Below are 16,095 nucleotides of genomic sequence, written 5' to 3'. Positions count from 1 at the left end.
TTAACATGGGACATTGTCCTGTTCCTGAACAATTTCTTATTATTTAGAAGATGATTTCCCCAATGGAATTTGGGCCTCCGAAGGCCAGAGTTGAATGTGTGGCTTTTGCTCTATTGTGCATTGTAATTTAGCAGAATGGGGCCACGTAATGCTTTTGGAGACAGCGAGAGATGTAGCTTGTCTTTATTACTATACCACTCCACTGGGTGACAAAGAGACGTGGAGTATCTGTTGTATATTAGGGCACAATGGAAAAAATACTCATTGTTAGAAATGATGATGGTTACAATAGGAGAGCTCATTGAGAATGCCATCAGTGTGCCTGTACAGCCACATGAGACGCTATTCACCATTGTTAAAATAAAACGCTGCTTAGATAAAAGCCCATGAATACAGGTTGCACAGAAGAGCTGATGCACACACGGATTACACCACCACCACGCTCAGCAGGGAGAAAAAAGAGACTCACATTTTAATTAATCCTTGTTTGAATTAGGGTGAAAAATGAACACTGCAAATTGGCCCTGCAGATGAGATGAGGCATACACTGTATGATACAGTGTTTCAGAGCTGCTTATCAAAGCATCACGAAAGAGGGGGTTGAGCTTTTGAAGAACGTGACTGGGAGAATAACTGAAGACCAGTGGACTAGATGGAGTGGGGAGAGGGAAGCAGAGAAATCAAAGAAGCCACTCAGGAAGATTTCACACCTGGTTAAACCTGAGAATGGGGGAGGAGATTCTGGGACCAGAGATAAAGAACTGGGGTCGAACTGGAGTGAGGTGACAATAGATGGAAAAACATTTGGGATGTTAGACAAGTAGAAAAGCAATGTCTAATGAAACATAATAAATAAAAAAAGGAAAGGCTGTTAGGTTCAGTATAAGGCTGATAGACCTTGGGTTATCTATTCAATGTGCGCCTAAAGTAGTAGCTCCGCCCTCCCCCCTCGCCTCTCTTCCTCCCTTCATCTCCAAAACATCTGGAGCTCACCACAGCCTAAATCCCTCTCTCTTAAACCATTTAACACATTTGTGTTTCCTGTCATCCCTCGATCTTCCGCTTTCAGTTCATAGGGCAAAGGGCTCTTAAAACACCCAAAAGCTTGATTCCCCCTCTTTTTATTCCCTATCCTTTATCCCAGCTTGGGGAATAAAAAAGAAAAGAAAAAGAGAATAGCTTTGTTTTTATGGTTCATTTGCACTGCATTTTTTCTCCCCAGCCATGGTGGAGACTCAGGTGGGCATCATTATGAATAGCTTTCCTCATTTGTGACGTCAGCTGAAATCACACATGTGCCTGTAACACTTAGAGGTGTTTTGTGTCAGTTAGACACATCACTCTCAGCAGCTACTTAGTCAGCGCTGTAAAACACTTCTAATAAAATCTCATTATTTATCTTCCATCTTTCTGCGTCATAGCCATAATCGTGTATTCTGGCTTCTTCGATCTACTTCTAACCTGCTCACTGCTACCTAATCTTCCACTCTATCACTGTTCCTCCTTGCTATTCAGCGTTAGAAAATGAATGAATGTCCTCCCCTCACTTTTCTCTATTTCTCTGCATGCATCCATGTGACCAATCACTCTCTCCGTCTCTTTCTCTTCATTGAAAAAGGGCTGTATACTCTGTCTGAAAGCTTTGTGGGGTCCTAAATGCTAAATGGCAGTCTGTCTCTGCCAGGCGCCCGCTTAGTGCTGGTCTCCTTGGTGATGAGACCGGCGATCAGGCCGCTCTGCACCAGACACTGAGGGGTTTGTGACTGCATGCTTGTGTGTCTACGAGTGTATGTGCTTGTGTCAGCGTACAGTAGATTGTGTGTGTGTGTGTGTGTTTTGCCCCCTGTCTAAGACCTTTACTTTACAATATGTAAGGGAGAGAATGCAGGGCGGTACGAGGGGCATGTATTAACTGGCTCATTATCATGTGAATGCATTATGTTTCCTGTCAACATGCCCCTGCCAAAACAAGAGGGGCCCTGTTCTCTCTGCCAGGACCTCAGCGTCACAGCAGCCAGGCCCCAACGTGGTGCGGTTCTGCGCTGGCACAATTTACCAGGAGTTTAGCTCTGCAGACACTGCTGTTGGCCTCATCCCGATTCACTCCATCTGTACTGGCATCTCAGCAGCCGGAGAGGAATCAGTCTGTGGGAATGAGATGGGAAGACTCCATTCAGAAACATTTAATGAATGCTGGAGGACTTGATATAGATTGGATTAAGATATGTTTGATATCATTCTGCATTTTATCTTTAAAAATATGGTGTTATTATGTAAAATTCACAATCACATTATATTTTCCAGTATGATTACATTTTTGTTTTTAACAGGAATGTCTTATGGTCGCAGTGAGATCTGGATCCCTTTTTCCAAGATTTGTTTTTTAATTTAAAGATAATATTGACGGACAAACAATTACACTTTTCATTTCGAAAATCTGTGTGATCAGTGACATAATTAAGACATTTGAAAGAAATGGTCCCAAATCAGAAGCAATGTGTTAAGTGTTGGCCATGCTACCTATTACAAAAACGAATTAGTCGATTCTGCTTTCCTATGAAATTCACAGATTTGCAGATGGCCTTTGCCATTATTATAATGGGTAAACTAATACACTACAACAGTTTTCCTACATGTGAGCTGGGTCTCTAGCTGCTGCTAGAGGTATTGATCCATCTGACAGAGACTAATTCTGTGATACACAGGCGAAGAGTTAGAGGTCAGCCCTGTGGTCTGAGCTCCAACATCTCACTGGGACCAATTTAAGGGCCTGAATAGCCGAAGGGCCTAACAGCACGACTCCCTGTGCTAATGCAAACCTTTGGGGGTGTAAAACTGTATGTGCAATATGTGTTAGGCCAGGTATATTATGTGTGTGTGTTTGTGTTGGAGGTGGGTTTTATATGCATGTGTTCATTCATGCATGTGTGATTGTGCTTTACAGTGCATGCGCAAGCAACATTTGCTCTGAATTGCAGCTGTGAGAGATTGCATGCAGCTTAAACACACTAATTATGTACCGTATATAAGGGTGGATGAACAACACTCGTGAAGCCTGTGTGAATGAACACATTCTAGACGGATGCAGTTACAGAGAAACCCACTGTGGGCCTCATGTATTATGAAGACCACCAGTTACTTCCTGTAGTCTGAACTCAGGAGGTGACCCGAGGGTCTGACGTTTTTAGGGCCATCTAGAATTTGCTTGAACAATAATAACAACTTGCTTTGTATCAGGTGTTTTATTCTAAAGATCTCAATCAAAAAACAGAATCCTTTTGAAAGGGGAGACTTTCCCAAAAGGAGAAGCCGACAGGACAATCAGTTAACACATTTCAAAATGTGTCCTGCATAACCTCATTGCTCCCAAATCAATTTTTTCTTATTAAAATAATTTCTTGTCAATTTTGAAACACGCTTCTGCTTTGTATTGTGGTCCCAATAGATAAGCTTAGCGCAGTGGTGCTCTGCTTCTATTGGAGCTGGGGAAGTCGAAACAAACCACTAGTCCTTTTTCTTGATGTATTTTCTCTTGTAAATCTGAGAAATACGCTTTGAAAACACTTCTGATGAGGCATAAAAGCTCAACAAACAGGGCTTAGTTTAGTACAAAGACTGGAGTCTCCGCTGAATGCCTGGCAACCTCACAGTGATGGTATGAATCCTTGAAGCGACTAAGCTAGGCCTTAAATGATCAGGAACATGACTGCTCTGGCTTTCTAATGCTTTGTTATTTGAAAGATTAAGCAAATGATATGTCAATTGTTAATTATATTATAAAGTGTCAGTATTGATGCTAAGCTAACCAGCTCCTGCAGGTAGCTACAGAGAGATTAGAGTGGCCAATCTTCTTATATTGCTCTCTACATTGTCAGCTTTGTCTAGACTTAGAAAAAAATCACTTCTCACCAATTCTTTGGGGGGGGGAATTGCTTAAAGAGGAATCTTACAGTCAATTTTGCAGTAAACTAGAGAGTGTTTAATTTGCTCTATTTATTTCCGCCCATGAGTCAAATTTAGTAGTGACAGCTATTCTGCACAAATAATCTTATTTTGGTTTCTGATGGAGTCCTGATTGAGAGAGAGAACTACAAATAGTCTGCTATCTCCACTTACAAATTGAGTGTAAAATGACCTTTTGATAAAAGCATATGGATCCTCTAGTTTGGCTCCAGCAGTCTCATGCTCTTACGTATCCGTGCCAGACTGAGCCCCTCTTACTGCTCTTTTTTCCTTCACACTTTTTCCAATTAAATCACGACTTGTGATTAAAGGACAGCATTCTGCTGGGAAATATGTACAGTCAGTATGTGTATGTGTGTTTAATATAAAAAGAGATAAACACACATGTGTGAGTTGTGTTTTGCTGTCGTTGTCTTTATCATTATGGCCAGTTGATGTGCATAATGTGTGTTAGCTTTGCGTTTGTGTAACGTATGTGTGAATGTGTCTTTATTATCTTGGCTTATTAACGTATTAAATCTTCGCCAAGAGTCCTTAGTTCACACATGAGTTAATTGACCTCTTGGGACATTTCTCTCCTCTGGTAAAGAACGTCTGGATGAAATGATTATTCTGCAATCGCAATAGATATGAGATTTGTAAGCGCCTTTGAGTTCAGGTAGTTCATTTGCTTTTAAATGAGTAATTTGAACACACCATCCCACATTATTAAAAGTGTCTTTGGATTTGTATCGATTCAATATGTTGGGTTTAAATAATGATTTTCCTTGCACCAGTGAACGATTAGAAATTGCAGAATGAAAACCCATTTAAACATATTCTGCACTTTTTTAAAAGCGTAGCTGAAGAAAATTGACATTTTTTGCTCCAACACGGAGATTCAATCTTTTGGAATGAACTCTTCATCTGTTTTATTCAGGTGCATATACATATTATATGAGCAATATTAAAAGTCTGATCATCAATGATTAATACAGTCTTTGTGCTGTAATGTAGGCTACGGCCCAGGAGGCTATTGAGGTGGAACGTAAAACAAACAAATCATTCTCCATAGAGGAAAACATCCTTTAACAACCTCTCTGCTGCAGCCTGCATTGTAATGAAGAGAGCCGGCGATGAAAAATGATCAATGTGATGTCGCCGTGAGGGGCTTTTGTTACTTGTGTGTAAATTAGTTTGCAGCACTCTCAAGGGCAGTGTGTGTTTTTTGATGCTTGATACACACATGAGCGGGCTCACACGTTCACTCGGAGGCATTCAAACCTACGCAATCAAAGAGAAAAAACTAATAATGCCTTCCTGAAACAAACAACTTGATTAACACTCAGGAGGGGGAGAGAATCAGGTGTGAACACCGTGGGTCATGAAATCATGTGTGAATATATGCCAAGGATGTGTTTGCTTGGTTTTAAGTACATCTTCCCCTCTTAAGGGGGTTTGTTTGGGCATGTTATCTAAATCCTTGCTGCTCAGCTCACTACCTGGTGATCGTCTTCTGGCTGTACACACTAGCAGGAGAGCCAAGCGTAGGTTTGCCTCTGGGAGACACATTGTTCTTTTCCTTGAAGCTGTACTTCTTCACTGTCCAACTCTTACTTTACTTGTTCTCTTTCCTAATATGGAAGTATAGCTGTTAGCGAGGTACGACATTATGACAGTTTTTTGCTTGATTCTAGTAATAACTAAGTCAATCTTGACCTTTACACACATGCAGGTCAATTTAAAATTATTTTTAACACCTCATATATACAAAGTATCTTTCTCAACTCTCAACTGCTTTAATAGTGTCTGAATACAGGCAAAACTTGAGGTAACCCAGAGTGATTTGTTTTATTGTGTACTAGGGCTGCTCGATTATGGCAAAAATCATAATCTCGATTATTTGGGTCAATAATTGATATCACGATTATTAAAAACGATTATCCATTTACTTTGAAAACATCAATGTATTGAAACAGTATGTTTTTAACAGTTGATTACAACAATTCAACTGACAAAACCAATTTTTTTTAATTTTTTTTATTTCGATTATGTTGCCTTCATAATCGTTGCAAGCCAAAATCGTAATTGCGATTAAAATATGATTAATTTAGCAGCCCTGTTGTGTACTTCTCTCTGTACTTCATCTGCAGCCCTATTCCTTTTTCCCAGGCCTCTAATTCTCTAATTTCCAACCTTCCACTAGATGTCCTCGATCTGTCCCTCCTTTTCTAATCCCCTGACTTCCCCTCCCATCTTTAGACACCTGTTCCCACGTCACTCATTTGTTTCATGGCCTTCACACCCTACCTGCATCTCATTCCCTAATCAGCCACAATATAAACTGGCCCACAGCATGTTTCTGTAAATCTCTTATCTGAACTGCATGGGAACTGCATTCTTTTCGCTTCTTGGTTTTGATTTCCTCCATTCCCCTTTTGGATTTGTTTGAACTGGCTCCCTTGACTGTTTCCTCTGTACGCTTACCTACTCCATGAATTTCTATCAAACCTTGAACTCTATTGTCATCATTTGGGTCTTTCCTTTCTTCCTGTGTTTACTGGCTGTTTTTAAGACAGCTTTTGGACGAAGAATGAAGAGCTAAGTATTGCTAAGTATTGCTAATTATTATGCTACACAGAGAGAGAAAAACTATTATCTAGAAATAAGGAATTCAGGAAATTAGAAATACAATGATATGTTTAAAGAAATATAATGTTTGGAGTAGATGTGATTAAAGATCACAGAAAATCTTTATTAAAAACGATTTGAAAAAGTATTACAAACACTGAACTAATTGTAAATCAGATTTATTAGTCCATTTGTTCGGAAATGAGAGGTGCATTGTTATTTTCCTTGAGCTTTTTTATTAGAGATTTGCTGATGCAGGACTTTGTATCCAGGGAGTTGTTCATGGTCTACTTTAATCTTCTTTTCAACTTTATTGGTTATTGGTCTTATTTATTTGGACCAGCCGCTCCCATCGACAGCAAAGTGAAGTTCCCTAGCGGGGGCAATGAGCTGAGAGAAGCTAAAAACCCTCTGTAGGCGAACTAGGTTTGCGTTATGAGGAACCCCTTTATACACATACTCTGATCCATTGTTCTTGGTTAAATGTTGCAGGAGCGTTAAACAACCAAGTAAAGCTACTGTCAAGACAAATGTTTTGTTATTTATTGATTTAGGTTTCCCTCTTCTGACTTAGTTTTCCACTCTACAACTTTCTTTAAAATGAAACATCTTTCCATTAACTCCCACAAATGCCTCCAGGGTTTGAGTGAACCTGCCAAGGAAATGCAAGTGTGCAATTATTAACATGGGCGAACGCAAGGGCAGATGCTTGAGAGTAACGATTAAGAAAGAACTAGGATGTCGGGAGGAAAAAAAGACAGGACACGAGAGGCAATTACACAAAGGGTTTTTGATATGTGCCCATCAGTGGGATTTTACTGTTATTTTCTTTTGACTCGTGGCGATAGACTGGCCTACAGCTTTGGTGGCTTGGTCTCCATGGAAACTGACATTCCCTTGAAGGTGCTTGGCAGCCACCGCAAATTGTTGAGCTTGTGTAATGGTTTGAAATATCCTGTAAAGTGCCTCAGAGGTTGAGATTCAATTCAACCTGCTCGGTGTAGACTCACGCGGTGACTAATCACACCGTTTTACTGGGAGAGTTAGATGGAGCATAATGGCATTCAGACAGTCTGTTGATTACATGTCAAATATGTATTTTAGCTTGTTTGTTTTTGGATGCAGTCACTTTAGGAAACGATACATGGCATTCATTTCAAAGCACTTTCTGCTTTGAGTGTTACTGGTTGCCGCTATTTCTGATATGAGAGGTTTCCTCAACCAATCATTAATTCAGTCCTTTCCCAACCAGGTCATTAAGGGAGGGGCATTTTCTGTCAGATATACTTTAATGTGTACATATACTTTTTCTGGTATTTCTCCAGAACAACACATAAGTTCCCATACTACATATCTGCGTTGTCTTTTTCTGTTTACAGCCAAAGTGTGTGGACAGGGAGCAGTTTTGGATAAAACAAAGGACTTCTGAAAATAAAAAATAAAAATCAATGTTGAATTTTCTACATGGACACCATATTTTAATGACACATATTTGTGGGATCAGTTTAGTTGTATTAAAACAACGTTTTTGGAGACAGTAATCGACTATGAGCCTTTGCGCCAGCTGGCCAACCTTTATGAATGAGAGTGGTGAGGCCACGCTGCTCGATAACTGATGAAATGATCGCTCGTCTCGGTCTACGAGTGCAGGACACTTAGGCCGTACAGTGCAAAGGTTCGGCTGCTGATGGGTCTGTCAGCAGATGAAAAGGATCAGTCAGGCTCAGCGTCAACCTCAGCTTACACGTCTGCTCCCAGAGCCAGCTCATGCGGAAAATATAGGCTATTATCACTGTGTGCTTTTTCTTTCTAACATTCAATGCATTGTGAAGAAACTCAAAATCCTAACATTGAATCGAATCCTCAGGAATCGAATGTGAACACATGGGTAAACAAGTACAAGGCCTTCCTCATGTGAGTTTTGATCTTGTCACACATCAAGGGGGTGTAATAGGACCGAGAACATGATCATATGTTTCCAAGATTATAAGCACTCTGTGCTCTACAAAATGTCAACAGCTAACATGAAAACCATAATGCTGAGGCATTGGTTGTGTTGAAAAGGTAACATGAGGACAAATACAATGATTGTTTACGGTATATGGCTAAATGAGATTTATCCTGTGATTTAATATATTTTGGATTAAAACCCCAGACATAGACTTGCGCATGACATCATTTGTGTGTGTGTGTGTGTGTGTGTGTGTGTGTGTGTGTGTGTGTGTGTGTGTGTGTGTGTGTGTGTGTGTGTGTGTGTGTGTGTGTGTGTGTGTGTGTGTGTGTGTGTGTGTGTGTGTGTGTGTGTGTGTGTGTGTGTGTGTGTGTGTGTGTGTGTGTGTGTGTGTGTGTGTGTGTGTGTGTGTGTGTGTGTGTGTGTGTGTGTCTTAGAAACACTTTGTTAAGCTGATTTGTATGCCACAGCAGCTCTGTTGTTTCCAGGCTTCCTGTAGCCTCGGTGGTCAGTTTCTTCACTGCTTGAGAGATTTAAAGGTTTTCCGGTACAGGACATGCCTAACTGCCCAACTCTCCTCTTTTCACGATTCCATCAAAGAAACTACAGTGCATAACAATGAGGGAGTGTAGTTTCCCCTCTGTGCGGGGAATAGAGTATTTATGATTGTGCATTACATAAAAAGAAGACTGAGTGTTCAACATGAGAACTTTATTTAAACATCTATTATAAATCCTGGCACATGTTGCTAATATATGCCTGGAGTATTTGAGTATGTACTGTTATTTAGGAAAGCAAAGAGATTGTAATCTAAAGCGAAAGCTGAATGCATGTTTTCCCAGGAGAAGCCATGTCAACTGGTTCCATCGTGGCAAAAAGCTTTTATCGCTGATGACACTCACTGTAGCTTTGCAAAATGTTACTGATCATTCACAGCCAGCGCTGGACCACCCCACGGAGCAGATCCTGTTCAGTGGAAAATAGCGAGCATCTGTTAGCACGTGTAAAACCAACAAGACAACAGGTCATCATCCACACATGAGATGGTTGGTTCCAGGGCATCTGCTCAGACTGGAATACAGTAATTGAGGGTAGAGTGCTTCGGGGAATTGTTCTTTTGGGGAATTTACTACTGGCAGCGTTAGTAAGCAGAGTTTGGCACTGGGAGGCGTATAAAACATTAATTATAATTCCCAGTGAATCTATTATTTATTATGTATCAAAATGAAGATGCAAATGTATCTGCAAAGTATTTTCTGTTATGTCCTCTGTGGACAGTGGGCATAATCAAACCACTTTACACAGAGCTGAAATAATTAATCACAATTTGCACTTTAAACATGTATTTGAAATGGCCATGCAGTAATCTGTAACACACTTTATTCTTTAATACTGTAACATTTGAAACATAGAAAGTTTAGTTTGCTGCTGCTATACGAGCAGAAGTCAAATGTGGTCATTGCTGCCAACTGTAATGACGATGGCAGTAAAGATGATATTGGCAGCCTGTCAGATTGAAGTCAATTGAGGCAAATCCAGCCGCCATCTGATTTTATTTTGCCTGGCAGAGACAGTTATTTTATTGGGCGCACAGGCTATTTGACACAGTTGATGGTAATGGAAGGATTTGCAATTTGTTATGCATGCTAACAATACAAGGTGAAGATGCAAACATGTGCCAGTTTGCAATTTGAGCAGGCATGAAGGAGAAACGCTTTCTGTGTGTCTGTCTCTGTTAAAGGAGTGCATACAGTATGTTTATTTATTTTTTATGTCCCTGGCACATGTTGATTTTTTTGGTGGCTATGCAACCAGTCACAATAATGACTTTGTGGTCAGTTCCCGGGAAGGATTTAATTAACTGTCCCCTGTCTGGTTAGATAATTAGTCAATAACGCACAAACACAGACACTCACTTTCAAACACACAAAGAGTAAGTCAATTTGTTTGCCATGCTCTCACTAATGCTGAGGTTAAAATGTACTCACAATGACTAGCTGCAGCAGGGAAGTCTTGAGTGACACGGCTCAATAGGCAATGATAGAGGAGTATTGAGAAATAGACGGGAACAGATCATGGTGTGGGTTCTGTCTGCCCACGGAGAGAAGATACTGTTGTTTATTTTACTTTAAATTGCTTCATCAGTGTTACAGCACACTGTATGATCTGCTCAGCCCCACTCGAAACACAACAGTAATTATGTTTTCTTCTTTTTTTTCCTGCAGGTTCAAGGTTTGATCTACACACAGGGAAAGGTACAAAAAAATCTTTCATTTCCAGATTTTTCTCTGCATGCAAAAGGTGATGGGGGGGGGGTTTGATGGGCATTCAAATGTAGACTGTGTGTTCAGGCTGTGGGTGGATGGATATTGAGGCATTACTGGGGAGATTTGTGAACCAGTTTGTCGTTTTTTTCCCACTGAACACATGCACACACACACATTTAGCGCAGCCTGTTATCCTAATCATGGTGAACATACAATCCGGATTAGGGGTGTCTTATAGTATCAGCTATAATCACACACAAACAAATCCTTCAATACTTTAGTACACTTGCACCTGCTGCAAAATGGTAACTGCCTCTACTGTAAATAACGCCTTTCTAGTCTGCAGAGCACTCAAAGTGCTTTACAACACATGCCAACATTCACCCATTCATACACACATTCATACTGCCTAATGGTGATAAGGCACTAGCTAGTGAGCCATACCACTCCCTAAATAAATGATCTAGGTGTGTGGTGCAGTGGGTTGTACGTTGGTGTTTGGATCAGGGGGTCACAGGTTCAAACCCCACGGCGGTCAGCATGTGGTTGTGTCCCTGGGCAAGACACTTCACCCCAAATTGCTCCTGTGGGGATTGCCCACAGTATTGAGTATGTAAATCGCTTTGGATAAAAGCGTCTAACAAGTGACAAAGAAAAATCTAGATTATGTCAATGTGTAATATTATGTGTTAGTTATAGCATGCAGTATGTGTTTAGGTTAAGTCAGGGGTGTCAAACTCAATTTCATCGCGGGCCACATTAGAATTATGGTTGCACTCAAAGGGCCGGTGGTAACTTTAAGACTATATAAATATACATAGATAAATATACATAATAAATATAAAATAATGTATTATTTTAAAATATTCCCTCTGCATTGGATTATTATCGGATAGGGTAATAACTTCATCATTAACTACGTCTGAAAGCAGAAGTCTAGGGAAAATAATTGCAAGTCTCTTCATTGCGCATGTCACAAAATGAGATGCATTGTGGGACATATAGTTTATGGGCAATGTTCTCCTGTAAAGCGGCACGTAACATTGTAATAAACTTATTATATTCTTTGCAAGCTGTTGTGGGGCCACATAAAATGAAATGGCGGGCCGAATTTGGCCCCCGGGCCTTGAGTTTGACACCCCTAAAGAAAATCATATCCCTTCCAATTGTCGTTTTATTAAAAACACAAGAGTAATAGCAGCATTATCTAAACTGAGATTTGTTGTTTATAGCCGTTTAGGGTTTTGCCATCTAGGCAGCATTTGATCATTATGCTGATGGTGGACGTACAGCTCTTTTTGGTCTATTTCTGGCAGATGGAGTCTGTAACGGTTTATGTCTGCGTCCGTCCCTCTGTAGATCCCAGGGTATTTTAGTCCAGAATAATCCCCACCATCTGCTGTCTCCTCTACTACGTTTTAGTGCTCAGCATCTCTCCCTATATCCGTCACTCTAGTGTATACACCATTTCCTCTTCCTGTTTTCTCTATATATTACGATGATCCGTCGCAGCTGTATCTTTTAATTGTGATGCCTCACTTCCCCTCCCATTCAGGCTCTCAATCTCCATCACCTTTTCTTCTCCTTCCTCTTCTCAATCTCAATAGCGACTGCTCCTTCTGTCTAATGGGTCTTGATCCATGATCTCTTCCCCTTCCTCCTTTGTATATTTATTTTTTCGTCTGTACTTGTTTAAATCTCTGGATGAGCCTCTACACTCTCAGTGTTTGTCTCTTGATCCATTTCACTCCCACACCAACCACTCTCCACAAGCTGTCAAATCCTAATCTGGGCATCATGAGAACAGGCTATACCCTCTAGTTTCTAATGAAACTCCTAAAAATCCACTCTGCTAGGAACAGAGTTTAAAGTTGAAATGCGTCTCTGTTGCTTAATCACTATAGCCTAACTAGTAAAATACTAAATTGTTTTATGTCATTCAAATTAAAGGAATGCCTTAGCTATTGTGTAACGGCTATTGTGTAAGAAAATACATGTAGCGATGCCCAAATAAAGCAATCAGCTGCTCAACATTAAAACGTTGTATTGTTGTTTTGATATCTGAATCAGTTTGTGACTAAAATATGACAAATATTAGATTTTTTCAAACCTCTAAACTACTTTCTTTCTGTCAGAGGGTCGAATGACTGACTAGTTTCCCCACTTTAGTTGTTCTCTGGCAAATGACGACTGCAGAAACAAGAGTTTACGACTGTATCTCTTATTTCCTCTGTCCTCCTCTGTCACAGTGATGCTCCAAGGGACGATGGCCTCTATTTCAAATGAATTCAACTGAGAACATGACGAGAACACTTAACCTCAGAGTAGAGATATGTACATATGACATTGATGAGCTCCACTTAGGGGCATCAGTGTGCTATAATGTGAAATGTAAAAGCACTGCATGTGTCACTGTGTGGCTCACAGCTATAATAATGTAAGCAACAAAAACACTGACAGGTATGACATCCACACCTCAGTGACGCGGTTCACAGCCATGTTCAGCACAGTTTTGTGCCAGCACACAGCTGGATTAACAATGACTGAATGGATTAGGGAGAGAGTCAGACAGAGACAGAATGATAAAACACGTTGACTCTTGTGTCAAGTGGGTATTTGATAAAGCCGGATACCTTAAACAGATACCGATAATACCCGAGATCATCATATTTTGGCTCGACTGCCAATGACATCACATAACCATGCACTCCACATGTAGAACACACACACACACACACACACACACACACACACACACACACACACACACACACACACACACACACACACACACACACACACACACACACACACACACACACACACACACACACACACACACACACACACACACACACACACACACACACACACACACACACACACACACACACACACACACACACACACACACACAGCACTGAGCAGATCATACATTCGTCATCTGACTCAAATCCATTAGCACTAGGAGTCACAACCTCATCCATCCGCACTTCTCCCTCAATTCCCCCCCCTCCCACTTCCTCTTCTCTTACTCTTTCCCAGACATGAGGTCCCCTGTGTGGGACTTCTTCTCAACAAGCTCCTCTGAAATGACGGGAACAGGGACAGTCTAACAGTGAGATTAAGAATGTAGGTGACCACAGCCCGCCGGGCAATATGTCACATTTTTTTAGGTGGCCAGCTTCTCATTACCCCACTCTGATTGACACATGTATCAGTTCTTACACTTGTATAGTCCTCTCAGAGCAGTCAGATATATCAAAGCAGATGTAGATGACTTTGACCAAAGCGAATAATAATAATACGTTTTATTTATTATAGCACCTTTCATAGAAATTGAATTTCACAAAGTGCTTCACAATTAAGAACAGAAACAAGAATAGAGATATCATCTTAAATTAAACCATCTACACCTGGAGGCTATAGTTGTCCTCTAAGCTAATTTCTTGTTTTAATTGAACAGTAATGAATATTTATTTTTTGTGTCTCTTTTAGTTTTTTGAAGTACGCAACACATTGTGTGTGTGTGTGTGTGTGTGTGTGTGTGTGTGTGTGTGTGTGTGTGTGTGTGTGTGTGTGTGTGTGTGTGTGTGTGTGTGTGTGTGTGTGTGTGTGTGTGTGTGTGTGTGTGTGTGTGTGTGTGTGTGTGTGTGTATGACAGTAGTATGATTGCCAGCTGGGCCATTTACACTAAGACTGCATGCCTCCCTGCTGTAAATTCCTTTGGATTGCTGTTAAAAGCTACTTTTGCCATTTCCCTGTGAGTCCAATGTTATAATCTGCCATGATGTCATTCTTCTGTTGCTCTTTTATCCTCACTGCTGCAATGTGTTTCTTGGATTACTCCCATTTTGACATTGCGTAGCACTCTAAGAATGTCAGAGATGAATAAGGCAGGCAATCTGCTTGACTATTCAAAATGTTCGTAATTGAAATGCTGAAAAGGCAGCTCTGGCTAATCAGCTTAGAGATGTAGTCCACAGTTGACGGATAATAAAGAGGATCTTAGTGCTGAAGAGTCTATTACCACCCCTGTAATGAGAGTTCACTGAATATGATCTGAGGACAATGGAGGGATAGGAAAGTTGGGAGGGAGAGGGCGAAAGGCTTAGATGGGGCTTCGGTGCTAGCTCCCATTGTTCAAAAAGAGGAACATCAAAGGGGCTGAACACCCACTGCAGAAATGCAAGTTTGTGAAAATGAGTTTTTAGCGGAGATTTAAGCTGTTGCAGGATATAAGACCCCGTGCACAGACATAATTTTAGGAAATCCTTCTCAAAATGACTGATATGTTTACTGATTTACTTGCTCTATGGGTAAACATGCTCAGACAAATACAAATTATGTAGAAGGTCAGACTTGAATCATAGCTTCATTGTATCTACCATCCCTAAAAGGTTTTAAATGAAGATGTCTCATTGAGTGCATTGAGTCGATGTAAGAAAGGACAGTTATTTGCTCCTTGAGTAAAATATATCTATTGCCAGTACATAAACATCATCAATGTTAGTATTGGGACCATCAATCATTAATGTCTGATCTTACATCTGGTAATATGATTTGTGTTCTTCGTGCTCAAGAATCTGAGATGGACATGTGAAGAGGCCGTACCTATCTGCCAGGCAATCAGATAGTTGCAGCAATCAGTCTTGGTATTCATCGGGTTTATGGTTTTAACTTGATAAAAAGGGTAACTTGTGAAAGAGGTCTTCATGAAAGAGGTGTAGACATTTTTTGAGATTGTTTCATGGATATCACACAAATTTACCAAAGATTTATCTCTGAGTGATTTATGAGAATACAGCAAAAAGTTCAATTTAACATAAACTTAAAAAAACGGTGGTAATAATGCTGTGTACTTGTAATGGAGATTTGTTTTTGGTTATCGTGACAAATATTTTCCCACATTGCCACACCAAAGAGTCTCACAAGTTCAAGCCCCTGTAGCAGTTTCTACATGCTGACTACTTTGTTTCCTGCAGTAAACAACTCAGAGAGGCTGCTTTGTGGAGTTGAATAATGCACCTTGTTCCTGACATGATTTATCTTGGGAAATCGGTGCTCGAGTGAGTACAGTTAACATCCTGTTACATCATCGTGCTCTGACGGCTCCGGTGGAAGGATACAATGCCAAAGGACGACTTTTCTCCGGACTGTCCGTCACCCATCTCTCTCTCTTTCACTTTCACACGTTCTCATTCCCCTTCTGACCTTCTGAACTTCTAACCTCACTTTTCCACACACGCACATACTGTACACACATTGCCACAGCCAGTGTTTATGAGGTCAGGGATGTGAGCA

At 40.6% G+C, this 16,095-nt stretch overlaps 1 protein-coding gene across 1 annotated transcript in view; it reads left to right on the top strand.

Annotated features, from left to right (window-relative positions):
- igsf11 (immunoglobulin superfamily member 11) overlaps positions 1 to 16,095 on the top strand; it is an 87,261-nt gene that overhangs the window by 14,466 nt on the left and 56,700 nt on the right. The window contains exon 2 of the mRNA XM_079676884.1: positions 10,750 to 10,779. Coding sequence (XP_079533010.1) covers positions 10,750 to 10,779 — 30 coding nt within the window. The remainder of the gene's footprint in view (positions 1 to 10,749; positions 10,780 to 16,095) is intronic.

Source organism: Notothenia rossii (assembly GCF_949606895.1).
Source record: "Notothenia rossii genome assembly, chromosome: 4".
In the NCBI taxonomy this organism is placed as follows: Eukaryota; Metazoa; Chordata; class Actinopteri; order Perciformes; family Nototheniidae; genus Notothenia; species Notothenia rossii.
Note: the sequence above shows the minus strand (reverse complement) of the source record. Positions and strands in the feature narration are given on the sequence as shown.